General features: G+C 38.8%; 1 protein-coding gene across 1 annotated transcript in view; it reads left to right on the top strand.

Moving 5' to 3' along the window:
• LOC102100973 (uncharacterized) overlaps positions 1-23,093 on the top strand; it is a 263,975-nt gene that overhangs the window by 111,003 nt on the left and 129,879 nt on the right. Inside the window, exons 5-7 of the mRNA XM_088053539.1 lie at positions 9,443-9,529; positions 12,766-12,849; positions 17,305-17,483. Coding sequence (XP_087909665.1) covers positions 9,443-9,529; positions 12,766-12,849; positions 17,305-17,483 — 350 coding nt within the window. The remainder of the gene's footprint in view (positions 1-9,442; positions 9,530-12,765; positions 12,850-17,304; positions 17,484-23,093) is intronic.

Raw genomic sequence — 23,093 nt, 5'->3', positions numbered from 1 at the left:
TACCTTCCTTTAATCCAAGTTCATAGATACTTTGCATAGCTGGTGCCATTTCAGCTCATAGCGAAAACAGATGTGGTGTTGAACGCTATTGCCATCTTCTACCACAGGGGAAACATTTCCATAGCATTCTCTTCTTCCCCACTGCTCTCAGGAACCACTATGCAGTTCACAAGAGATAGCAGAGAATTCTCCCTTTTTTCCACCTGGGACACAGGACTTGTGCTCCATGCTGGAAGCTATTTGTCTAGGAGGGTGTGCCCACACACCAAGCACAACAGCATAGATAATGTAAAAAAAAATTTTGGGCTCTACACTGCTCCCTTTCCCTTGTCTTCTCTTCCCCCAATGCTAATAAAATGCTCTTCTTTTTTGGAGTTACCTCCCTTCACAGCTGTTGGCTGCTCTTCCAGCTCTCAGCCCCCAGGCTTAAGTTCAGTTGCTTACTCAATGGGGAATGGCATTTGTCAATTCTAATGCCTGGTGTTAAACTGTGCAACTTAAAACCAGTTATAACCTTGAGCAAAATTATTTAATCGCAGGATTTAGCAGATTACAGGTTGAGAACACTATATAAACATCAGGCTGGGTTTTCAGGCTAAGCACTTGGAGGCAAGGCAGAGAGATGGCATTGCCATTCCATTATCTTTCCACCTATCGCCCATGTTGTTAATGGCAGCAAATAATAGCCACAGGGGTTGCTATCATTTCCTCCACCTGGCAACAGTGTCACAGGCTGTTCCTCTGTCAGCAATTGCTAGAGGGAAGTGCTCTCTAGAAAAACCTCCACCTACTTGGAGATGTCTTTTTGCACACCTCCATACTACATTTGCTGGGAAGTCGTGTGAGTAGTCAGCTGCATGTTCAAGACAGCCTTAAAACCTGTTCCTGGAATTTGGCTATTTGTCTGCACAGGGGGCTCCTCTACACAACACCCATTACCTGAAGATTAAGTAGAGAGTGGAAAGGCCCATGACATTATAAATTGTCTGAATCTGCCCCCAAAGAGCTTAATTCACATATTTGTTTGTGTTTTTTCATTTTTTGGTTTCTCCCATAATAAAATATCTTCTAGCAAGAAGAGTTTGCAAACTGGCTCTTGTTTGCAAGAAGTTTATTAAGACTTTTTTTGTATTTTTGTATCCTTGAAAAACACTTTTTCACTTTTCAAATTAGATTAGTGGGGCCTATTCTTGTGACTCAGAGTGCAAGCCTCCTGAATCCTTTGCTTGTGGGGAAACTGGGGAAGAGCATGAGACCTTTTCTTCTGTCACCATGCAGACCTTTGAGAGAAATAAAAGCTCTGATCCTTAGTCCATTCCTCTTTTCATTAAGCCATTCTGTATCTTTCATTGTTCTATTTTTTCATGATGGACAAAATTCCAGATTTTATCATCACTGGCCTGTTGTTCAGGACTGCTGTTCACGACTAGGCCACTGAGTAACTCTTTCTGCTCTTTGCACTTCATCATCAGTGAAGTCCTGGTACTGTTGTTAAATGTTATAATGACCCAGGGGAACTGCCTGACTATTTACTCAGATTAATCTCCTGATTTTCCAGCCAACTAATTGGTTTCTATCCTATTTTCTCTTCTGGATTCTATGCTGACTTTTTTCTGATTGCTCCTATCACCTTCATTTCTTTCACATATTTCTTGTGGAATTAAGTTTGTCTAGCAACAGCCTTGTACTTTCCAAACTGTGCAATTTTTTTTATTTCTCAAAATACTTTCTTCATGGCTAAGTCCAACCAACCCTTCTGCATTTCCCCTCCCCCCACTATCAAACATTGAATTACAGAAATTTTTATGATGGTAATCCCAATGGAAGGCCTAATAGACAAATTTCCCCAGGAAAAACATTTAAAACATTTGGGGTTACATCACCCAAATCTTCAAGAACCTGTGTCCACCAGTTTCTCAGTTATCAGACACTTGATCTCAAGGTGAGCCAATATCAGTTCTTCGCTTTTTTTTCCAAAGGGGTTTAAACCCAAAATAATTTGTAGGGTGTCCTAAAGTTCAGGCTGGCTTGGTAAAGTCTCTACCCACAGAAGAGCTTCCAGCAAACTATCATGACAGGAGCTCCAAACTTGTAGGAATTATTCCATCTTTGTCTGACAGCAGAAGACAAGGGCAATTGCTCAACTTAGATGGATGATATATGTCACAAGCAATCCCTGAACACAGGACTACTGTGCTTAGCATGTGACTGTAGGCCTGTAAAGTAGAAGTTATTGTGTTTTAGCATTCAGTACATTTTTTCCTCAGCTGCTGTTATCAGGAAAAAAGTCCAAGTGCCTAATACCAGTTTGTGCTTTTTAGTGTTCATCACAGTGATACACAGACTTGGTCTAGCTAGTGCTGAGAAGAGCCCTGTGGGATGGCACTGTTCACATTGCCACAAGATAGGTAAAATTTACAGCCCAGCCATACAGAGAGAATATATGTCAGATGAAATTACAATGTGATCTTTCTGCGGTGTCAACTGCAAGCTGCAGAATCCAGGGACAGGGCTTTTTGAACATACTCCCTCTGCATGGCCTACTTTGTAGCTGGTGGCTGCATAGACACCTTTGGAGACTCTGATACTCTGCTGCTTTTGCGAGGAAGATAAAGGAAAGGCTAATTGTGTTCTCCAATATGCTGTGCACTTGGAAAAGGCTTGAGGCAGTCTGACCCTAAATATTGATGATTCAAGGTAAAATTGTCTCCAGATGACAAGATGCATTCATTTTTTTTCCCCTATTATCCCCAATACACAAATCTTTTTTTTCAAAACTAGATTATCTCCTAAAATCAAAAGCTCTAATTAATTCTACCATTTTATCTGCAACAGGCACTGTTAACATCTCATATCATGCTCCAATAAATTTGCCCACAGAGATTAACAACATCTGAGAGGGGAAAGAAAAAGAAAGAAAAAAAGGAGGGAAAGAAAGCTTTTTCAGTTGAAGACCAGGAACTATTCTTCTAATTAGCCCAGGTACACAATGGCATTAGCATGGCTGTACTGCTTCTGGGAGCAAATTAGTGTCTGCGTGGATCTCTGCTGCATCCCCTCCAAGCTACAGAGCTGGGCTGGGTCTACCTAACACAGTGTTGCATGTGTCCTACAGGGAAAATCCCACTGTAAAGTAGAGCATCTCTGCTCCTTACCAGAAGCTAAATTAGAGAGAAGCCTTTGCTAAAGAACAGCTGCTGACAAAGGTTGTTCAAATGTGTCAGCACAATAAAAGGCCTTCCTTGCTCAAGAATGTAACCAGGCAAGGACCTTGATGTGGGAATACACAAACAAAAACTGTCTTTGTGAAGGAGCCATGTAGGATATCAGATTGTTATAAGTACCAACAACTGCATTGAGTTCAGTCAGTTAATAGAGAACTAGAGGCTGACACTTTTTGTACAGGGTCAAATTTTATTCCAAAGAAGCAGTAGGAACCAACTGGAGAGACAATAAACACAGGTGAAAAAATAGGCATCTGCTGTAAATTCATGTTTGTGCTGCATGTGAAAGAAATGGGAGCTTGTATCACTACTGATTTGTGTTGGACAAAGTGATTTACATAAAAGATGGGACCAGAAATATGAATCAAAACCGTACATTCTTTTTCCTTAAACAATGGCAAAGTTTATATCTAATAATTCACGTTCTATGTATGAGGTTCCATGCTTTCTGATTCCAACAGGGACTTTGAAATGGAAATGCCAAACTTGGTATGCAGGGCATGATGGATCACCATGTATGCACAGGAATAAAAGGGCTGTCATTGGAAGTAATTTTGCGTTGAATTACACAATGTGTAATCCAATTGAAATCAGCAGAACGGCACAAGGTGTAATGTAGTGTGCAAAACGTGATCCATTGCATGCAATTTTAACAGGGATACCACACCGCTCATCTAAGTAATGTGCTAAAATTGAATTTGTGAAAGGTAGGGGGAGAAGAATTGTGAAGAATGGATTCATTTTATAATTGGGAAAACACTTTTTCAGAAGGTGACTGAATATATCTTTTTAAGGATAATTTATTACACTTGGAAATTGTTTGTTTTGTAATAGTGCTGTCAGATCCTCAAAATTTGGCAAGTCCCCTTGCTGGTATAGAGTGGGACCAGCCAAGCCTGTCAGCCTGGGAGAGCTTAGTATCCATTTTCCCCATTGACATGTGTCACATTATTTAATACTGTTCCTAAATGAACTCCATCATCATCAGTAAATCTTTTTCTCACATCCTCAACCAGCAGTGTTTCCCCAGGAAAAGTAGCAGGTCTCACGCTGGCATCCCTTGGCACAGTGCCCTCTGTTGCCTGCAGGAAAAGAAAAGAGGGAAAAAGAACTAATTTCCATGCTGTAGCTTTGCTTAAAAAGCAGAGAAGGTGGTAAGTCTTGCAGGAGTGGAGTGGGGATTAAAAAGTTGTGGGTGCCATGAGTGTGATGTGGTGTTTTTCAAGGGTCAGGACAGGCACAGCAGGATCTGTACTGCTCAGGCTCAGGAACAGTCCCTTTGCCAGTGTCCTGTCAAAGCTGACAACTGAGTTTATTCAAGGCTTGCAATATGAACATAAGACACAGTTATCTGATTTCCTCATTGTCCTCATACTGAGGATAAGGTAATGACATGTGATACCTTTAAAACATTTTTTTTAAAAATTGGGAAGTCTCCTGGTGTTGGTAGTGTTTAACAAGCTGCGTTTTCAAGATAAAATCTGTCCAGTCACTGGCTTAATGCTCTTCGGTACGAAGGTGCCATTAGCATATAATTTTTCATTGAATACTGCTTGCTATTGGTGAAAATTATAAGCTCTGTGTAAAAATGCCTACCACTCTTCCATATATTTGATACTCTGGAATTATGTTGCACCCCAGGAATCTTACTTTAGATCTACATAGAAAATATTTATCTATACATATAATATAGAAAATAATGTTAGATATGTATATCTCAAATGGACATGAGCTGAGGTAAATGTGACCTATATTATATCAGTAATAATAATTAAAAACCCAAACTGAAAGTATGGCTTCTGACTAACTCACATTATTTCCTTTTTTTTTTTCCCCTTAAAAAATGAATATGTAAAGTTAGCACTGTTTTCTGGACTACATAGTAATTTCTAATCACTATATTCTACATGACTGTAGTTTTATTTTTAGCATCTTCTTAACATTTGGATATCAGTAATTCTAGCAACACAAAATTTTGGAGTAAAAGCTCAAATGTTTTTTTCATGAAAATTTCAAATATTCCTACATTATTTTCCACTTTTAAATCACTGCCTATATGAAGTAAGAACTTATAAATTCACTGGAAACCCATTTAGTTTTTCACTGTGCAGGAACTCCTATTATTTATGCAGTTTTCAGTGATGATTCTTCTTTGCTTCTGCATTATGTGAGATTCTTTTTGAGGTGAAAGGCTTCTTTCTCCTCTCTTATTCTTCAATCCTTTTGAATGATTTTTTTAGAGTTCTTTATAGATTTTTTTCAAAGTCCACAGTGGAATCAAAAGCTCAAATAAGGAACTCGTAGGTATCAAACTTTATCAATGTAATCAAGGTACAGAATCATGAAAACATGTGGGAGTGCTAGTCATAAACCCATCATGACCTGAGGAAGGGTAAGTGAAGTAGCTGAAATGCTGGAAGTGGGACCCTTGCTTTCCCTTCCTTCTAGTCCCAAGTCTTGGTTCTTCCTGGTCAAGTTGAAGCGGTCACTTTGAGGATATTCAAGTCTGACCCAGAACACTGCTTTGGCTCTCATAGAGAAATGGGGAAATATGTTATCACAGCGCCTTCAGTCTGGGCTGCCTAAAGGGCCTTGTCTGCTAAGTAAAATGAAAAGTATCCCCAAGGAAATAAGTCCAGTTCTGTTGAATGGAGAATGTGAGTATTTGCTGTGATGTTCCCTAATAGGAATTGCAGCTGAAATCAATGCTTTGAGTCAGGTGTGGGAAAGGAGGACTACTCTTTTCCATTCCCAGCTGCATCACTATGTTTCAAAAGCACTTTGGGTCAAAATGCTGTCTCAGGCTGGAATTTCATCTTTCCAAAATGCCTCTGTCTTATTTTATCTGATGCAAAAGGCTTCTATGAGTTGCCTTAGTAATGCCCAGTAATGTTCTCCCAAGTCATTGGTAGACACGCACTGACCATGCTGCTGTCTGAAAAGGGACTTGTTACGTATGGCAAGTTTGTGCAGACCATAATCTGCATACTGTCTTCCAAAGAAAGATGGCTTATGCCAAATTTTTTTTTTTTACCCTGAAAATCCAGCTTCACTCTGAAAAAAAGTACCAGTAATTGTTTATTCAAGCTTTTAGTAGTCAGTCATCTAGCTATTGACAATTCCTTAATTTTTACTGTGATTGGGAGGCACTTAACAAATCCAACAGAGTTTTGTCTATTCTTTCATTAAGCTAAAAGCCTAGATCAGTAATACAACGTAAATGGAATTGCCTGATATCTGAATTCCGAGCTATACCTTTTATGTGTAATTGATACGGACTACCTGATCTCTCTGTGGAGTAGAGGAAAATGTAGAAATTCAGCTTAGTCATGCCCTTCCTGTGTGGTATTCTCAGGACATAGACGGCATAATTGACTACAGACATCTTAGTTTAAAAGCCATCTTTTAAGTTTCATCCAGTCCTAGTAATTCGTGTACAGTCCCATGGGCTACATCCAAGGATTATGCTAATTTTATTAGCAACTCCTCTTACTTTAATTAAACTGTACAAATTCCCATCTGGTCACTGTTGTGCCAACACCCTTCTTTCAATTTTTATTTTAATGTATAGGTAATTTGTTGGTTTGCATTTTAGTTCTGATTTCCTGAATTACCCATTGTGTTTTCCACATGAAACAACACAATTTTGAGGGATGAACTGGTCTTCAAATTGAGCTAATGAGGTTGAGAGAACCTCTGGATCAAAGCAGAGACCCAAGTTTCTAAAATTGGCCAGGTCTTTTTGGGAGCAGGTTGTCAAAGTAACTTGCTCTATTGAAAGCACCAAGCTATACAGTTCTGTTCAAAATACCTACAAGCAAGCTCTGAATTAACATTTACTGTGTTTATACCACAAAGCAGAGCAATGTGAATTCCTTAGTGGACTGTTAATTTACATGTTATACACTTTCAAATATTTCCAAAAGCAAATGTAAAATTATTAGTAATCTGTTCACATGCTCACAAAATGTTAATAGCAAAATGCCTTGGGCAGTGTGTTATCTTGACTAAAATTGATAATTTTATATCTTAAAACTAAAGCAACTCTCACTGCCCCTGAATAATTTTGGACCTGCCCAGGGCTAACACCTCTTGGTCACACCACTTCTCAATGTGTGTGTTGAGCTGAAGGAGAAAAAAAGACCAAGAAACCCAAAAACAGCAACATCCCCTGCCCAGAACAGTGACCTAAGGTTTGAGTGATTCAGCTCTTCTGGAAGCCTCAGTAAATGCTTTCTGTGGAATTCTGCAGTTTAAAATGGATTATTATCTATAAAATCACTGTGAGGAGGTGATTCTGGTGTTTACCACTTGTTCTGCTTATGTAAGTTTTAAACCGTGTATGTTGCTCTGAAGAAATCAAGCCTGGTGGTTATTTTTCCTTCTGCATAACTCTCTGTCAGCAGCTGCTTGTGGTTCTGACAGAGCCAAAGCCCTGGACAAAAAAATTTCATACTCCTCAAAGTGTTGAGGTTGTTCTTCTTTTTAAAGAGGACCAGAGAGCAAGCAATTTAATGGTATTTGTCAATGTATCTATTTTTTTTGAATAATGGTTTCCATGCCTTGCAGACTCAAATATAACATGACACTTCCTTCTAAATGCCAATTATACTGTCCAGAAGAGTTGCCCAAAAGTCTACTCCTCAAAGTTTCACACCAGACTCACATGGGATATTAAAATTCAATAAAAGCTGTTGTGATAGTAAGATTGTGAAAAAAGCCTGTGCCATAGCTGAATATTTTTTATATGGGTATAAAACACGTTCCAGCAATTTACATTTACAGCTATGAAGTAATTGAGTAAAGAAATGCATCATCATTTTCTTTTTTAGCACGTAGGTGAATTATTTTACCAACATGTGAAGGGGTGTTCATATAACATCATGGTGCTTTGTGCTAGAGAAAAACAATTACAGTGAATAAGGTAGAATGGCTCTGTTATTGCAGTACATAAGACTTTGATTACATACTGCCAAGATTCATACCAGCCTAGTAGTTGTTGACAGATAAAGTAACAAAAATGAAACTCATTTATTTTTTCTTTATTGAGACCTCAAGGTAAAGCAAATTTTCAGTTCTTGTACTTACTACATTGAAGGAACAGAGACTGACAGTCAAAATGTGCAAGTCCAGAAATATAAATTAAACCTAGTTTCATATCGAAGTTTCATTTAGTTTCTGAAAAGGAGCTGCTGCTTGGATTATTTTTGATCCTAAAACAAATACAGTGTAGAGAACCATAGTGTATCTTGGATGAATTAACCCCCTCATACATTTAGCTTTTATGTGTTTTCCAGGATATACATCTATCTCTGTTCAAGCAATTAAAACATTTGTTATGGACTTAATTATTTTTCTTTTTTTCCTCCTGTTTAATAACAATTGACAGTATTTGCAAACCCAGAGGACATGTAGATGGCTTTAATAGAGTGTAGCACTTTTGCTGAAGAAAAGATATATTTTGAGGAAAAAGTCTGCCCTCCCTCCTTGTGTAAGGAAAATTCTTCTGACTTTTACCATGAGTTGTTCTAGGCAGCTAGATGCTGTATTATTCTATGATAATTCTAGTAAATTAATTTTTTGTAAATTTGTTTATTTTCTAAAGAGCAGATAAGAGTAGCTATTAAAATGAACAAGTACTAAAATGAGTGGGTTTATTCCATCAGAATCTTGGATTAGTTACCTAGTCCAACTGAACATAATTGCTGTTCAGATTAATGAGGCAGTATCCTGGTATCTCCTCTGTAATTAAACACTTCTCTGGTTCAATACAGTATTAAAGATGCACCAGACATTGAAAGCTCAGTGGTGAAATTTAAAACTGTTGAAATTGGAGAGGTCAGCTGTGAAATACAAATTCCTTTGCAGTATGGAAAATCCACTTGTACAGTGTGTTTCATAAATAATTTGGCTTATATTGGGGATGCTGTATTTTTTTTTAAAAAATCTTATCTTTCTGCCATTTAAATTTGAGAATTTTTTTTCATTAGTTCCTAAGAAAAAGTAACATAAAGTGCACTTGTTTCCAGAATTACCTTTTCTGACCTTTCACAAGATGATAATTACAGTACCAGTAGGCTTAGAGGACTTGTTAAAAAAATTAAGCTTGTAAAGTAGCAAAAAATGCCCCCTTGCTTGCTGGTGTCAATTTCAAAATTAACATTTTAGTTCATGTGCTTCTAATAATCGCTGACCCTTACTTCATGTGCTTTCCACAGGAAATGAATACAGCAGAAATTACTTTGACCCGTTGATGGGTGAGGAAATAAACCCAAGGCAGTGTGGGATGGAGGTCAGTGAGGAAGGTGAGGCAGAATTAAGTATGTAATTTTGGTGTCAGAATATTCTTTTCCATTCATGAAAATGAGGTGTCAGAGATCACATATGCAGTTCTATTTAAATATTGAGGTTTACAATTTAAATTCTAAGCCTTAACTGCTCTGCACACCGTGGGCAGTATACACAGACTTTGATCAAGGACAGTGAGTTAATGGGCAGGTAAAAATGAGGCTGTTCTGTATTCACTCTGCTACTGTAGCAAAACGAATCACGCTCTGAGAGCATTGTCTACACCATATCCCTTTTAATTAATGAAGTTATTCCAGAACTGAGTGTGAAGCTGTAGCTTTTTCACAATTCTGCTCCCAAAGTCCTCCTTGGAGAGCAATTTTATTACAGAATTGAATGTGTGTTTGCCTAAGAGAAGGAAACCCCAGAGTGAATAAAAGTGCATGAGGAGGATTTTTTTGGTTTTCTTTTTTGCCAGTTTAGCCGAGATGTTTAGCTTTGCTCTCTGTGGGCGATAGCAACCGCTGGGAGGGTGTGACTCTGCAGAGCTGGAAGAACAGAAGTTATGCATAGGTATGAGAGAGATTAACCAAGAGGTATTGTCTAGCAGAGGAAATTCTCCTCTGCTGTCATGGCTTTTAGATAAAAAAGGGTGGGAACGGGCCTGCCTGAATTTGCATGGACTTAAGTAAGAGCATCATCATGGTAATGAAGTGCTTAGCTATGCACTGGGTGCTTTGGCCTGGCTCCTGTTGTTAAGCACTAACAAGCTGATAGCACGCGAGAGACAGCTCTCCTGTGTTACCTTGCTAGCCTCTTGCTTTCCTAAAGCCTGTGCTCATCCAAAGACTCTCCAGATGCACAGCTGTATTGAGAGCTAAAAAAAGTTATCTGTCCTAAAGGGTCTCAAAGTTGTTCACTTCTGAAAGTCACGAGAAACTTTGAGCACATATTGAGGTTTTAAACTTTTGAGACAAAAACTTATGTGACTGAAAAAAAACCAGGCTCTATTGCATATAACCAACTTGAATTACTGTTTTCTGGTGAAAAAAAACCCCAAGGTTGATCAAGGTTGAATTACATCTAATCCAAATAACTTCCCCATTCACTGTGTAGGATAGCAGTGTAATAATACCTGGGAAGTCAACTTCTGGCTCAGAGTTTTTAGAGGAAAGATTTTTTTTCCTGTTGGTCCTGCCTTGGTTCATCTTATGAAAGGGCTTTATGAGTCATGATCTGCTTCATAACCAGAGAATGAAAAGCAGATTAGATTTATGTATCTGTGCATGTATGCCTGAAATCGTGTATGGACAGAGTGGTGACATAAGGGATATACGGAAATACAGTTCTCATTGGGAGGAAACATTTTCTTGACTGTGTTGAAGAGGCTGAGTGATAAACTTAACCATAAATGATGATTTTGTATTGTGTGGTGGGGGTTTTTATGTATTTATTTATTTATTTGAGTATTTGGACCAGGCTCTTAGTCCATTGACTTGCAGGGTTTGGAATGGGGAGGTGGTTTTAGTCAATTGCATGTCATGCTAAGCCTGACATCCATGTGTGAAAAGCTGTCTTTTGGTGTTCCTCCTTTTTCTCCCTGGCAAAAATGTTACTTAAAAGTTGGGATAACACTTGCTTATTAAAAGTCAAATATCTGCAGTACCAGCCTCAGGTTGGCTGTGTGGATGTCTGTTGTGTAGTTATAATGCTATATTTACCAATACCTCTGCCAAGAGCAAAACGATTACCTTGCAGATATTCAAAAGGTGCCTGGATATGGTCCTGGGCAACTTGGCTCTGTTTGAGCAAGGGGAGCTGGGCTAGATGGATTCTGGAGGTGTCTTCCTACCTTAAGCAGTCTGATTTGTCAATACTTACAAACCAGGCTCACTATCTGGCTTCTTTTTCCTTGCAGAAGTGTTAAATGAGTGGAATTACATTTGTATGTAGTGGATGGATTTAAAAAAGACCACCTGAACTAAAGCTTGGTCATCCCCTGATTGGAAACCATTCTGGTTTACCTCTTCTTTCTGACTAGTAGCTTGTCATGAGCAAGAGTAAAACCAGAAAAACATGAACAAATTAGGGCACACTTTCAAGTTACATTCCTAGAATTTTAGAAAACCACCTCAATGCCCAAAGAGAATATCTGGTGAAAGGCAAACCTTCAGCTACTAACTATTCTTTAATGGGTTATTCTGTGAAAATGAAGATATTGGCAATTATCTTTTCTATGTTTGATAAATTAGATTGGTTCTGGAAATTTGTGTGAGTTCATAGTGCCCTGAGAACAGACAACGTCCCACTATGGATTTTCTTGTGCCTCTTGCCAAGGGAACATTTCAACATTGCAGGCTGAAAGAAGTGTAAGATTTTATACTTTCAGAGGAAGTTTGCAGAAGCCACTACCTTCTTTGAAAGATCAGTGTAACTTGGCTCTGAAATTTCCTGATTAAAAAGAGCATATTCTTTGAGATTCTATTGAGCACTTGAAAAGAGCTACCCAAGCTTGCATGTAGCTGTACTTCAATCCACCTGCCTTGCATGCATTTCTTTGGTCTTCTGTCTGCCTGTCTTCACTGGCAACTTAGAGAAGTCAGGGTCTGGGAGATCTGGAGAGAAAATGGTCCCAATTGCTCATTTCTCCCTTGAATACAGAAACTTTATGTAATTTTTTTTTTTCCTAGGTCTCATGGAAAAAGGTAAGCTTCATGCATATCCTTTGCTGCTTTTTAAAATCTGCAGATATTACTGAAAATTTGAATGACTAACGAGCCAAAAATTCAAAGTTCATAGAGTGTTGCAATGACTACTCCTACTTGATATTGTGTTAGTATTATTGACAGCAAGGTAAAATTTCTAATGAAGATCCAAAATCACATTAGAATAAATTGGGTATTTTGATTTTTATTAAGAGACAAATAGAATTCATCTGGCAATTTAAATATAAACAGTCATTTCAGCTACTCTGTAAGTAAAATTTATAAACCAGTATCAGTACAGGTCAACATATAATATTGCTTACCATTTAAAAGTATATGACTATATATTTTATTTTGACTTTTCTTGCATCAGAAAAGTGACTGTAATTTTATTCTGAGCTATGAAACTAGCACTGTAAAAACTATCTTCAAGTGTCAAAGGACTTCCTAACTTTTGTATTTTTATATTTTTACTTTTAATTTAAAATAATATTCCCTGAAATACTACTGGAAGAAATTGTAGTTGTTTCACTGTTGTTTTTTTTAAGATCCTGTGAAATTTGATGAGCAAATCCTGTACTCTAAACTGATGAAGCTTCTAGATGAAGAAAACAAGATGCTGGACTTCCAAGGTAAATAGCAGAGTCAATTGCATAAAGAAAAATAAAACTCTTTTGAATCTGCATGGGGGGACAAGAGAGGGTAATCCATCCCCTTGAACTCAGAAGTCAAAGGGATGATGGTTTTAAGGCAATTCTGCAAGGCCTTTTTCTCCAAATGTTTTTGTTTTGTGTCATGTTTATGTGGTTTTAACTGTAACTTAAGTGGCGTGCTTTCTCTAGATTGCCTCACTGCATGTTGAATTCCACACTTAGGAAGAAAGACTGGAAATATCATTACTTATGTGCTCAGATCTAGAAATGAAAATCCTTATTTAAGCTGCTAAACACAAATGGGAAATTTGATGCATGAGTCATGTGACACTGTTTCAGGTTATCTATACAAGGATTTACACCAACAGATGAGTAAGAAAGTGTTTTCTGTGCCTTTGTTAGAAAATACAAGTTGATGTTCCATCTACAGTAAAAACAAAGTGTATGAGAAGAGATTTCTTTACCTCAAGCAAACAGCCTTACTTTGGTTTCACTTATTTTTACAGGCATTACTTACAATCTGGTTGATTCATGAGACCTTTGCCATCACAGCCTTTTCACAAGCCCCATGTCTGCTGCTCTCCTCTGGTTCATCCTAGGAGAAGTGAAGTTTGTACAAGCCTTTTTCAGCAGATGTCTTTTGTGCAGAATTGTTTTGTGTCCTTTGTATCTGTATGAGGCTTCCTGCTGTATTTCAGCAATACACGGGCCTGCTCTGTCAGAGAGAGCAGTGGTTGCCTATGACACTGGAGCTCCAGGAGCTGCAGCTTGTTTTTTGACTATTTAGTTTATAAGCAACTTTGTTCTAGAAGAGGCAAATGTTTTCTTTTGCAAAATCTCTTGAACTGGCACTGGTCATATCAGTTACATCTTTGAAACCCATTTCATCTCATTTTTAATGCAAGGGGGGAAAAAGTACAACCATCACAACTGAATTCATACAGATATTTTAAGCAAAAGCCTTTAACAAGTTATTAGCAAGATCTCAATTTTCCCCTGTTAATGTCAATTCTGGGGCAAGCAAATGCATTGGCATGTGTGTCTCACGCTCCCATGTGCACATCAGAGCCCCCTGTGTAGGAGTGAGGGCAGCAAATGGGGGATGCACTGCAGGCCACTGCCATCCTGCGTCCCAAGCTGTGCTTTGGTGCTTTTATTTCTTGAAAGTGCCACGATGGGTGTCAGAGCTAGTCCTGTGGGTGAAGCTGCACACTGTTCTAGCTGAATTTATTACTTTTCTTTGCTTGGATGAAGCAAATCCAGAAAAGAGAGATTTTCCTGGGGAGGTGAAGCTTGTACAGTTTCCACCCCTGTGCATGTATCAGGGCGTATTTATTTCTGCCTGTGTTTTTTTCTCTCAGTATTAGAACTAGTTGGTCACTTCCAACCCTTTTTTTTTTGTTTAACAGGGAGCAAGTCTCACAGGTATGACTTCCTTACCAGTTTTATGGAAGTGGGCAGTTGAGCAGAGCAGACAAGCATTATTAATGTCTCCACCGAGGGAAAAGCTAATATGGGAGTTTGACCCTTATTAGGCATCAGAAAAACCATAGGCAACTAGGATTCATTTGGTTCCACTCTTACAGAACTGCTTAGTTTCTTCATTTGGCCACTGAGCTGAAAAATCACATAGTCATACAGTCCTAATTAATAGATGATCTCCAAAGGAATGGAAAGAACATGGCTCAGGATTTATATAATTGTATATTTAAAGCATTTTGTCACTGAGCAACCTGTTGGTCACTCTTGTGGTATGTGTTACTTCTTATTATAAGACAACTTAAAAGGCACTATTGGTTGTTTGTTTTTAAAGATATAGACTACATATTTTTACCTTGCATTTTTGCCAATATAAGATTGTGATGCATGAACATTTTAAATGATGATATGTGAGTGCCATAAAAAGTAATTTCTATTATATTGTTCTTTGGCAAGAACCAAAAAATTCATGTGCCAAGTTTTGCAGAGTTGTCTGAAACTGCTGCACGAGCCTTCAGCACTGACCTTTTTTAGATACAATTTGTACACAGTTTTCTAGACCAGGTAGCCAAAGTTATTTTTCCTTATGGAGTTTGTTGCAGCTTTATGCATCAAATCCATCCTGAGGTGTAGTCTGCTGCTGAATATACCCTTTAAATGACAATCTCAGTATATAAACTGCTGCTATCTGATGATGGAAAAATACAGAAGTAAATGAAGTCACAAGCAGACAAACTAATACCAGAGTGAATGTTTTAATTACAGCCCAGCATTTGCAAATAGAGCCTGTGCTGAAGTAATTTAAGCTACAAGGAAAGCATGACTCTCAGGGTTAGGTACATCCAAAGCAATGAAAACTTTTGATGGCCATGCTAGCAATTTCAAGCAGCAAGTTTTTAATTAGTTTATCAATCCGTTAATGAATTTTCAGCCATTTTATCGTCTGTGTACAAAATAGTAGAAATTTTAATGCTGGCTACATTTGTACAGTGAAGATTTATTTGCTTTTCTTTTGGTCAAGTATTGCTCTGGGGCACCACCTCAATCCTCCAACCTGTGGATCAGCTCAAGCAAGGACCAACCTCATGCTGACCAAGTTTCAGAAGTTTCTTTGCAAAGCCACTGCAGCAGGAATAGATCAGCTGAACTAACCCTGTTCTCTCCTTGTTTCCAATTGAGGCAAATGAACAACTGTGCTTAAATGAGCATATGTATCTTTTAATAAAATATTTTTCAAATCTAAGTTGTAATTTATCACTCTGTTTTTCAGAGCTGCTTCCCTTGAAAAGGCTTTTGAAAATGCTCTCTTCCTTTGCTCTTTTTTGACAAAACTTGTGCCAGTGAGTCCAATGTCTTCCACCAAAATTGAGTTTGCTTGATATGATTCCTCACAAAAATATGAAATGCAAAAACGAAAAAGTATATTTTGATGAATTGGTTCATGTTTATCTTTTTGAAATAAATGGTTTTATTCCCTTTTTGACTATTGCTCTACCCTGAGACAGGAATCTACTGACTTCCCAGGATGTAAACTTGCAGTGCTCCTGTGAAAGCAGTAAAGCAGCTGATTTATACAAGCTGAGCATATGGCCCATTGTGTACAACACAGCATCAAGGGGAACAAGCAATGCTCCATCTTGTGCTTTTGGCAATGTTTCTTTTTCCTGTGCTTCCTGGGGTTTCTCTCTCCTAGCCAAACCCTTAATGTTACAGTAAATTTAAATGTAAATATTGTTTTGTTTTTGCAGTTAATAGTTGTAGGTCAAATCACTTTTCATTAGGTTTGTAAAGTGCTACATAAAGAGATGTGTACCCTAAGGTAATGGTTTGAGTTGTTTATATCTACTGTACATTTCCCCCAACATGATTTTGAATCGTATCCTGTTGCAATTAAATAGAAAACCCACCCTACTTCCTGTGTGTTGGTGGCACCGAGGTGATTTAAGTTCTCGGGAGGCTCAACAATTAAAGTCATTAAACAATGAGCAGTGAGCAAAACTGGAAATGTTAATAGCCTTAGTTTTATCTTTCCTTTTCTGGTCTTCATTAGGGAATGAAAGACTTCAAAGGAGAGTGAGGAAAAAAACCCCTCTCTTTTAACTGCTTTCATGTCATAGGATGGACAAAAAGAAGCAAATAAATGGATATGGCATTTTCTTTAAGAGATAGGCACAGAGAACTATAAAAGCTTACACACAGAAATATGAAATAAGACAGACAGATGTGGGCAATCTGATATCTGTTATCTTTTAGTGATGCTAATGTGAAAACATGAGCAAAAATAGTTGTCATTATTTATGATCCAAACTAGTGCTAGTACTGTAGCAGATATCAATGAGATCTATTTTTAATATAGCATGATCAATTAAACTGAAAAAAAAGACAATTTCTTTTTAAGGCTGACTTTATGAATGATTTTTATTTGTGTGATGCATGTACCCTTGGTTCTGCATAAGTCTCTGCAGTGAAATCAGGGGAATGGTGTGGGTGAGAGCAGAACTGGACCCAATTAATTAGGCAGAAGCTACACACGTACACCCAGGGAAAGGAATCAAATCATTTGGGGTGAGTTGAAAGGAAGATGAAATGCTTGATGTTGCTTCACCTAAAACTCCCATTCAATTGCAGTTATTACTCCTCTTCCTCAGGACAGAATGCCAAAGTTGTTCCAAATCCCTGTCCCTTTAAGATTAACATGCGAGCAAAGTGCCAGTGGAAATGTAGATCATACCTTTTAAAATGTTCCTAAGGAACAAGCTGCACATGCTAAATTTGTACCTGAATTCAGATGTTGCACTTGAGGACAGTTTTCCTGGTACTTGGCACCTGTCAGTTGTGTTACTGATGCTGTTTCGTGCTTAAAGTTTTGGTGGGCCAAACATATTAACCGAGAAGGTAGCACCCAGTGAATGAACTCCCATTTGCTGAGAGATAATCTGCCACTTTTGTTTCAAGCAGGCCGTGTCGTCAGTGAAGATTTTCCGGACGCTGTAATGCCTGTCAACTCCAGTAAGGCATGTGACCTTCACAGGGAGCTTGAAGATGAAGAGATTCCTTCATATATCGAACAGTTTGAGAGAGATGTTCAGGATGACATAATTCTGCTTGGCAGCTTTTCACTGGAACAGGTCAGAGTTAAGAACTATAAGACAATTTTATCACTTGCTTCATAACATGATGCTGGCTTGTTAACCTTGTACACCCCAATTCTATTTCTCTGCCTGGCGACATATATTGAAAGGAAAGGATAGCCATTGTCGTTGGCATGCTTTATGTGACTGGCACTTTGCTAAGCTAACAGCAGGACCTTTATCTTTGTCTCCATTTCAATGTGAATAAAAATAGATTGCCTTCATGGCTTCTTTCCTAAATAGTGGAGGATCTCTGACTGCTATGTAGTAATATTGCAATTGAGTTTCAATCAAGAGACTAAGTCTAAGACATCTCTCTCTGCCACATTTAACAGAGGCTTATTCATCAGTGAGCAAGTTCGGATTAGAGGATTTATGTAGCAATGTTCATTGTACAGAGGATAAGATTATTTCCCCATTATAAATCTTTTATGTTTGTCAGGGTGGCAAAGCTTTCTAAGGTTTTTTTTTTTTTGTCATTTATAGCATAAAGGGACAGGTTCTGGTTCATGTTGACAAAGGCACAAGTTTGCAGGGCTGAAATGATACTAGTGGGCACCTAATGACCATTTGTCCCTTTGAAAAATCTCATACTAAGACTAGAGGACAGGAAGAGAGATTAATTGATGAATCTATCATTTTTAATTAGCAACATGAGAACAGCGCACTGGCTCTGATGGGCTTAAAATAGGTTATCCAGTGACTGATGGTGATCTAAGCTTTCTTTTATTTTCAGGGGAAGTTTTTAGATTTTTTTTTTTCCACTGCAGGACTAAACCTTATCATTCCCTTCTGCATGATGGTGAGGGACACAGTTCTCCTCCTTACTGCTTTCCTCTAAATTCTGTAGCTATATTTCATTCCTTGGGACTTTTTTATAGCTGTATGCATCATGTATGGAAGGTGGTATGGGTAATACTTTTCAGAAAATGTGAAATGGAAGGGAACTGTGAGGGAAAAGGACTGAGATGGTACTAAGAACCTCATCTGCCTCAAGGGACTGACAGAGAATGAACCTGGGAATAGGTGAACAGAAAGTGCTGCACGTTTCCAGAAGGTTATAATGTGTTGAGAGCTTGCACTTTAACTATGCTTGGGCTATTCAGATGCCCCCAAAACTTCATGAGGCTCTGTGACACCTGAAGGAACACAATAAATGCGTTAAAATCTTTTTTAACCTCCCTCTAAACATGGTCACATGGCTGATCATCTAACTTGGAATCTTTTTGGAGGTGCTCAGCAGAGTTTGTTTCCTAGACACAATCTATCTGGTCACCCCGAAACTACATTCTGATTTTTAATTGTCAACTACATATGTGAATTTACATGTAATACAATACAATAGTGCTTTTCTTCCTTATATTAGTTCAAAAGAAAGGAAAACCTCATTTAATGTGATTGATTGATTGATTGATTGAGCTGGTCTACCATGAGTTTTCAGAGAGGGTCTCATTCTTTGCTTTGCAACAAAGAGGTCTTAAGTGCCTGTGGCACACATCTCTAACTTCAGTTTTTGTGCCTTGCTAAGGAGTTTACTCCCACTAACACAGTATTAGCTGCCACATCTGCATTCTGCAATACAGACAGTAATAAGAAGATCCCTTTAAAATCTGTGCTGTCTTCTAGATCAGTGATCTGTACATCCATTCCTCCCTTGAAAGCCTAGAGAAATGGTGTATTCAGTCCCTTTGAACAGAAAATGGAAGAGCTGACATTGGAAGTAGATGCTGCAAACATCATGTATTGGGATTGTGTGGACAGGTTTTGGTAGTGGTGGAGGCGGCTACAGGGATGGCTTCTGTGAGAAGCTACCAGAAGTTTCCCTCATGTCTAGCAGCCTCATTCCCTGGTGGCCTCAAGATGGATCAAACACTGGCCAAGGCTGGGCCAATAAGAAATAGTGGTAACACCGCTGTGATAACATATTAAAAAAAAAAAATAATAAAAAAAACCAGTTGTAATTTTGGCCAGAGAAAAGCAGAGTTAAATTATGTGAGAGGAACAGCCCTGCAGACACCAGGTCAGTGGAGAAGGAGGGGAAGGAGGTATTCCCAATGGCAGAGCAGAGCAGAGGTTCCCCAGCAGCCTGTGGTGCAGACCATGGTGAATCAGCTGTGCCCCTGGAGCCCATGAGAGATCCATGGGGATGCAGAGATCCACCTGCAGCCTGTGGAGGAGACCCACACCAGAGGATGGATGCTTGAGAGGAGACTGTGATCCTGTGGGAGGCCCATTCTGGGACACGGTCCTGGTGGGACCTGCAGACCCATGGAGAGGAACATATGCTGGAGCAGGTTTCCTGGTAGGACTCACACTGTGAGTCTACCTACCAGGACCAAATTGTGTGAAAGAGTGACACTGGAGCAGTTTGAGAACTGTTGCCATGGGATGGACTTCTGCTGATGAGGTTCATAGAGAACTGTCTCCCATGGGAGGCACCCCAAGCTGGAGCAGGGGAAGGACTCCCCTCCCTGAGCAGTGGCAGGAACAACCTGTGATGGTCTGAGAGTAACCTCCATTCCCAGTTTCCCTGGACTGGTGTGGAGGGGAGGTAGAGCTAGGAAGGAGGGAGAGCTGGAAGGAAGGTGTTTTTAAGGCCTTATTTTATTTCTCATTATCCTGCCCTGATTTTGTTAGTAATAAATTCAATTAACATTCCTAATTCTAGCTGGTTTTTAGTGAGCAATCTCTCCCAGTCCTTATCTCAACCCATGAACCCTCCATTACATTTTCCCTCCCTTTTCTATCTGCAAAGGGGAGTGAGAGAGGGCTTTGGTGGGAACCTGGCATCCAGCCACCGTCAACCCATTACAGTCATATTGCTATTCAAAGACGTCTAGCAATAATGTGAGCATGCTAATTCTTGTTTAATTAACCTTCTTTATCCTTTAATGGACATCTTTACTCTTTGATCCATGGGTATACCCCTGCAGCATTGCAGTGTTGATGCTTTTCCACAACAGCTACAAGTTCATTGTTAGACTGCTGCCATGGTCCTTAGAATCTGTTGCTGCCGACTTTGGGATGCTTCCAGATTTTGTTGCTTGAACGTATGTTTATTGGTCTGTAAAAGTCTTTAATTTTGTGCATGGTATTTACTTCTTATTCAGTAGAAAAAACCCTTCCCTTCTCTCTGCAGGTTTAGTGAGTAGCAGATGTACTTTAGCCAGCATAATTTATGATTAGTTAATTTAATCTGCCATAATGACATAAAGTGAGCCTGAAACAAGCTTCTATCAATTTTGCCATTAAAGGTAGCATAATATTTTCAAATGTCTACAAAACTGAGTAATTAACCCTTGGGATGAGTAAAGGAGTCTAACAGACATCTCCCTCACATTCCTTTGTTTTGATAAAATGAAAAAAAACCCATGGGAGCCCAAGGGTTAAAAATACCAAGTGAGAGTTTACAGTATATGAGACTGGTTTTATAAGAGAGGTTCAGAAACACACTCGAGTCGCTGCTTTTTCTTTTTAGGCTGCCAAAAATTCTCTCCGATGAGGCACCTGATTTACGCTGGAGAGTTGCTGGAAGCATTGGCGTGGAAAGGATAACTATGTATCAACTATCTATCCCATAGTTTGTTGTTTTTCCTTGCCTTGTAGCATTACAAAAAATGGGTGGCTTTTGTTTAAACAGCGGCTCAGTGAGTGAGATGACCATGATTCAAAGCTTTTGAAAGGGCAGATGTATTTTTCAAAGAAATATTTTTTGGGAAAGGGTTTATGTTAGATTTTAGCTCTGGAACTTCAAACTGTATTGTTTCTTACTTCATGTCCTGTTTTATAAATGCAAAAACTGAGAGCTGAGGTTGGCAAGAAATGCACAAAGGGAGATCTGGTAGACTCTTGTAAAGAAAGCATTAAGCAGATGTCAATGTTCTGTTAACAAATACATTAAAGAATATTAAATTTGGAAAGCAGTGCTGTTTTGTGTGACCTGCCATGTAGACACAAGGATTTCAAAGGCCCGAATTACATTTGCTTTTAATAAAGAAAAATAAACTCTGTTGCAAGAAAATCAAAACTTGGGACTGTGTTGTGGCAGAAACTGAGGAGGTGCAACCAAGGCTGGATATTCAGAGAACCACAGAAAACCATTTGTCATGAGACAATGCAGGGGCACATGCTTATGGGTGGAACTTGATCTTACAGGGCAGAGAAATATGCAAGGAAATACCTGAAATAATGCTGACTTACCGTGTTTGCTTAAAGATGTGGTGCTCTCAAAACATAACAGACTGCTGAAGATGGAGCAAATAGTGGTGATTGGAGTGAGATTGAACTTGATGGGCTTTTGGCAACATAATCTTGCTATATTCTAATTTAAATTCCATGGGAAAACACCAGCTCTAGAGTTCTTATCTGTTTCTGAACAGAGACAATAAAAGTGACTACTCAGTTTTACATAGGTTCTCTCAGAAAAAATAATAATGGGGTGACTGAGAGGATTAGTACTGCCCCACAAGCCAAGAACACCTTTCCTGTTTGCCTACCCTCCTCCTGCAACTTGGTTAGTACTCTTTACCAGGGGAAATTTGTTCACAGCCTCCATCTCTCTCCACCAGTTTCAGCTGCTACATTTACCCCTCTCTGCAGGGCATGGCACCTTGCAGGACTTCAACATCATCACTATATAATCAGTTTTGATCCATGACTTCAATGTGAATTACTCGAGAGCCTTTGAATGTAAAGTGCAAGTTTTGCTCTTCAGTCCCAGCAGCTGAGTTATAGTAGTAAGAAATGAGATATTTGTTGCAGGTGGATAGTAATAAAATGTTGTCTTTCATCAAAAGATTTACCTTTTGGTTAAACAAAGGTTAATGCCTCAGGGTATTAGATCTAATACTCTTACAGGGTCATTATCATCACTGCTCTGACTCCTTGACAAGTCACAGAGATCAATTTATATGATTATGGAGAAATCAGTTTTCCTTTCATTAACAGTGGATAGAACATGGGTAAAACTTGGGTGCTATGTAATATGGAAAATTTACTCTCCAGTCATGAATTTAACCAGTGGACTCAGACCTCAGTGATGTAAAACACCAAAGCACATTTGCTTGCATGTTCTACCCCATTGGATAATACTGTCATAGAGTCATATCACAGAATGGTTTGGGTTGGGAGGGACCTGAAAGGTTGTTTATATCCTGATGGTACCTGCAGACCACCCCTCAGCAAAGCTTGAGCGTACTAAGCATTGTACAGCCCGTTCTGAGTATAACCCTTGTGGAATGTACACACCTAAGAGCAATGCAGAGGTGAAGGTGACTTTTCCTCAGCAGAAACATACTTTTTGACATTTACCAAGACTTTAAATGAGGGTCATGTGCAAATGAGTTGGGGTGGGGATTTTTCCCTCCTTTTCATTTTCCTTTTCCTCCTTTTCCTTTTCCTTTTCCTTTTCCTTTTCCTTTTCCTTTTCCTTTTCCTTTTCCTTTTCCTTTTCCTTTTCCTTTTCCTTTTCCTTTTCCTTTTCCTTTTCCTTTTCCTTTTCCTTTTCCTTTTCCTTTTCCTTTTCCTTTTCCTTTTCCTTTTCCTTTTCCTTTTCCTTTTCCTTTTCCTTTTCCTTTTCCTTTTCCTTTTCCTTTTCCTTTCTTTCCTGAGAAT

This window comes from Pseudopodoces humilis, chromosome 1, assembly GCF_049639895.1.
Source record: "Pseudopodoces humilis isolate 2021_Gansu_Grassland_sample_001 chromosome 1, ASM4963989v1, whole genome shotgun sequence".
Lineage (NCBI taxonomy): Eukaryota > Metazoa > Chordata > Aves > Passeriformes > Paridae > Pseudopodoces > Pseudopodoces humilis.
This window is presented reverse-complemented; position numbering and strand designations above follow the sequence as displayed.